The sequence below is a fragment of the Aegilops tauschii genome, chromosome 2, assembly GCF_002575655.3.
Source record: "Aegilops tauschii subsp. strangulata cultivar AL8/78 chromosome 2, Aet v6.0, whole genome shotgun sequence".
Taxonomy (NCBI): domain Eukaryota; kingdom Viridiplantae; phylum Streptophyta; class Magnoliopsida; order Poales; family Poaceae; genus Aegilops; species Aegilops tauschii.
This window is the reverse complement of record NC_053036.3, coordinates 376126679-376129667: the sequence shown is the minus strand read 5'-3', so window position 1 is coordinate 376129667 and position 2989 is coordinate 376126679. Positions and strand designations below refer to the sequence as shown.

Genomic DNA, 2989 nt, shown 5'->3' with positions numbered 1-2989 from the left:
CTAAATCAATTCCGTACCTAATGTAAAGTTTGAATCAGGTTGCAATTGCTGAATTAAGAGGTCCACTGGCATTAACATAAGTGGTCAAATCTAAACTTTGGCCCATAACAAAAAGTATTATCATCGACCATGTGCTACATGAACGGCTTGGGATCCTTCATTCTCTAAGACTACAAACACACAACGTCTCCTAAATTGTACGTTTCCGGCACAGAAACGCCAAACTGGTTTGAAGCTCAGTGTGGTTTACAGGTATATACAAGTCGAAACACTACATAATTCTACACCGGAGCAAACGTATGCACAAACGTGGGGGTCTTGGATAAAACGTGGGGTATGCATGAATTATAAATGTTTTGTCCTATTTCCTGGAAGCAGGGCCAGGGCAGATGCATTGTCACGGCCTCGCGGGGGGCCATCACCCATGAGTGGATTGAATCATTCGAATAAACAAAGGACCGGAGACCCACACCAAACAAAGGGCTGCCTATAAATATGCCCTTCTACATCCCATTCTCCTCTCAGCTTCTCGCTTTTGAAGCTGCTCCATCAACCAGTTTCAGTTTTCTCGTTAGTCACTCTACCAGCAATAGCAACAGAGGAGGAAGAGCTAATTGGTGCGGTCGGTTAGTCATGGCTGTCGTGAATTTTGTCAAGCCGCACATTGGGCAGAGCCCAAAGCTACAGGGGCGTACTCCGAGGAGGGGCAGCGGCGTGGTCAGGAGCTCGCTGCAGGGCGCCGTCGTCGGGAACAGGGCGGAGTGGCTGACCAGCTGCGCGGTGCTCTCCAGCAAGGTGGCCGCGCTCGCCCCCCACTCCACCAACGGACACCTCGCGCTGGCGGTGGCGGCTTCGAACGGGGCGGTGCTGGACTTGGTCCCTGTGAAGACTGTTGATGGCAGCGCACGCAGCCTGCCGGCGCCCCTGCGGATCGCGGACCTGTCCCCGGCGCCCATGCACGGCTCGGAGCTGCGCGTGGCGTACCAGGGCGTGCCTGGGGCGTACAGCGAGAAGGCGTCCGCAAAAGCCTACCCGGGCTCCGACGCCATCCCGTGCGACCAGTTCGAGGTGGCCTTCCAGGCCGTGGAGAACTGGGTCGCGGACCGCGCCGTGCTCCCCGTGGAGAACTCGCTCGGCGGCAGCATCCACCGCAACTACGACCTCCTGCTCCGCCACCGCCTGCACATCGTCGGCGAGGTGCAGCTCCCCGTGCACCACTGCCTCCTCGCGCTCCCGGGCGTGCGCAGGGAGGACATCACCCGCGTCATCAGCCACCCGCAGGCGCTGGCGCAGTGCGAGCACACGCTCACCCGCATGCCCGGCCTCAACGCTGCCCGCGAGGCCTTCGACGACACGGCCGGCGCCGCCGAGTACGTGGCAGCCAACGGCCTCCGCGACACGGCTGCCATCGCGTCCTCCCGCGCCGCCGAGCTGTACGGCATGGAGGTGCTCGCCGACGGCATCCAGGACGACTCCGGCAACGTCACGCGGTTCGTGATGCTGGCCCGGGAGCCCATCGTGCCGCGCATGGACCGCCCCTTCAAGACCAGCATCGTGTTCGCGCACGACAAGGAGGGCACCTCCGTGCTCTTCAAGGTGCTATCCGCCTTCGCCTTCCGTGACATCAGCCTCACCAAGATCGAGAGCCGGCCGCACCGGCCCATCCGCCTTGCCGACAGCAGCACCGCCCCGAAGCAGTTCGAGTACATGTTCTACGTGGACTTCCAGGCCTCCCTCGCCGACCCGCGCGTGCAGAATGCACTCGCTGAGGTGCAGGAGTTCACGTCATTCTTGCGGGTGCTCGGGAGCTACCCCATGGACATGACACCTATGGCTGCCGGCGTTGCCTCATCTGAATCCTCGTCGGCTTATTCGTCTTCTTGAATGGATTCGATAGAGTTAATTAAGATCTCCATCGAGTAATTAATCGTGTTCTTCATTTTCTTGTCACAGTACGTGTAATAGTGCCAGTTGAGCTGATTAGACCTCAGTAAATATACTTGTGACTTGCGAGATAGATGAACCCCTGTCCTTCGCTGAGTAAAATACGATCCACAGGGAGAATTATATCCATACACCTATGAAATGCTAGTACAAGATGACATACGATCCATTGGGACTGTCCTAATGCTTATACAAAATTAAACAATAAACTGAGAGGTGGATGCCAAATTAATTAACAGCACTCCACACTATAAAACAGCACTTGTATGGATCTCATCTACTGCCGATCAGGAGACAAACTTATACGCATTTTGATTCACGACATAAGTATTTTTTGTGTGACAAAACTATAATTTCGTAATCAGAACTGACATTTCAGTTTCTCGGTCAACCTCCAAAACCATCTGATCTGATTGGAGATCTGCGTGTTTTTTTAGTCTAACAAATGTGTTTTATTCATTAATCAAAAGAGGATACAAACACACCATGAACTTTTTCCTTTTGAGGGAAAAACAGGAGGTCCAGCGTGCGGGAGGCCACTTTCTCGGGTTTTTTTTTCTTCAGTTTTTCAGCTTTTTTTCGTTTTCACTTTTGCTTTATTTTCTAAATTTTGTTATACTTCCAAATATTATATATATATATATAATAAAAAATAGTTAACATAAATTTTTGCAAAGTGTTATTCATGCATTTAAAAAATGTTAAATGTGTATACAAAAATATTTCCAATGTATTTGAAAAATGTATACAAAAATGTAAGTAGTATAAGTTTTCAAAATAATTAATCATGTATTTGGAAACTTTTCAACATGTATATAAAAAATGTTTCTAGTGTATACAGAACATGTACAATATGTATGAAAAAGTAGACCTCCAAAAAATATATTTTAAAAAGGTTAATCATGTATTTGTAAAATGTTAAACATTTATATATAAAAAATTAAATATGTACAAAAAAGTAACGGATGAATACGAAAAATGAACGGTGTGTACGAAGAAAAGTAGACATTAGTACCAATATTTTAAAAATGCTAATCATCTAGAT

At 49.1% G+C, this 2989-nt stretch overlaps 1 protein-coding gene across 1 annotated transcript; it reads left to right on the top strand.

Moving 5' to 3' along the window:
* The first annotated feature begins 512 nt into the window (after nt 1–512).
* On the top strand, nt 513–2017 carry LOC109744485 (arogenate dehydratase 1). The gene has a single exon (XM_020303609.4). The coding sequence runs from the start codon at nt 634–636 to the stop codon at nt 1882–1884; it is 1251 nt and encodes a 416-aa protein (XP_020159198.1). The 5' UTR covers nt 513–633; the 3' UTR covers nt 1885–2017.
* The last annotated feature ends 972 nt before the right edge of the window (nt 2018–2989 follow it).

Coding starts and splice junctions, on each gene's coding strand:
- LOC109744485 (XM_020303609.4), top strand. CDS start 634: ATGGCTGTCGTGAATTTTGTCAAGCCGCACATTGGGCAGAGCCCAAAG.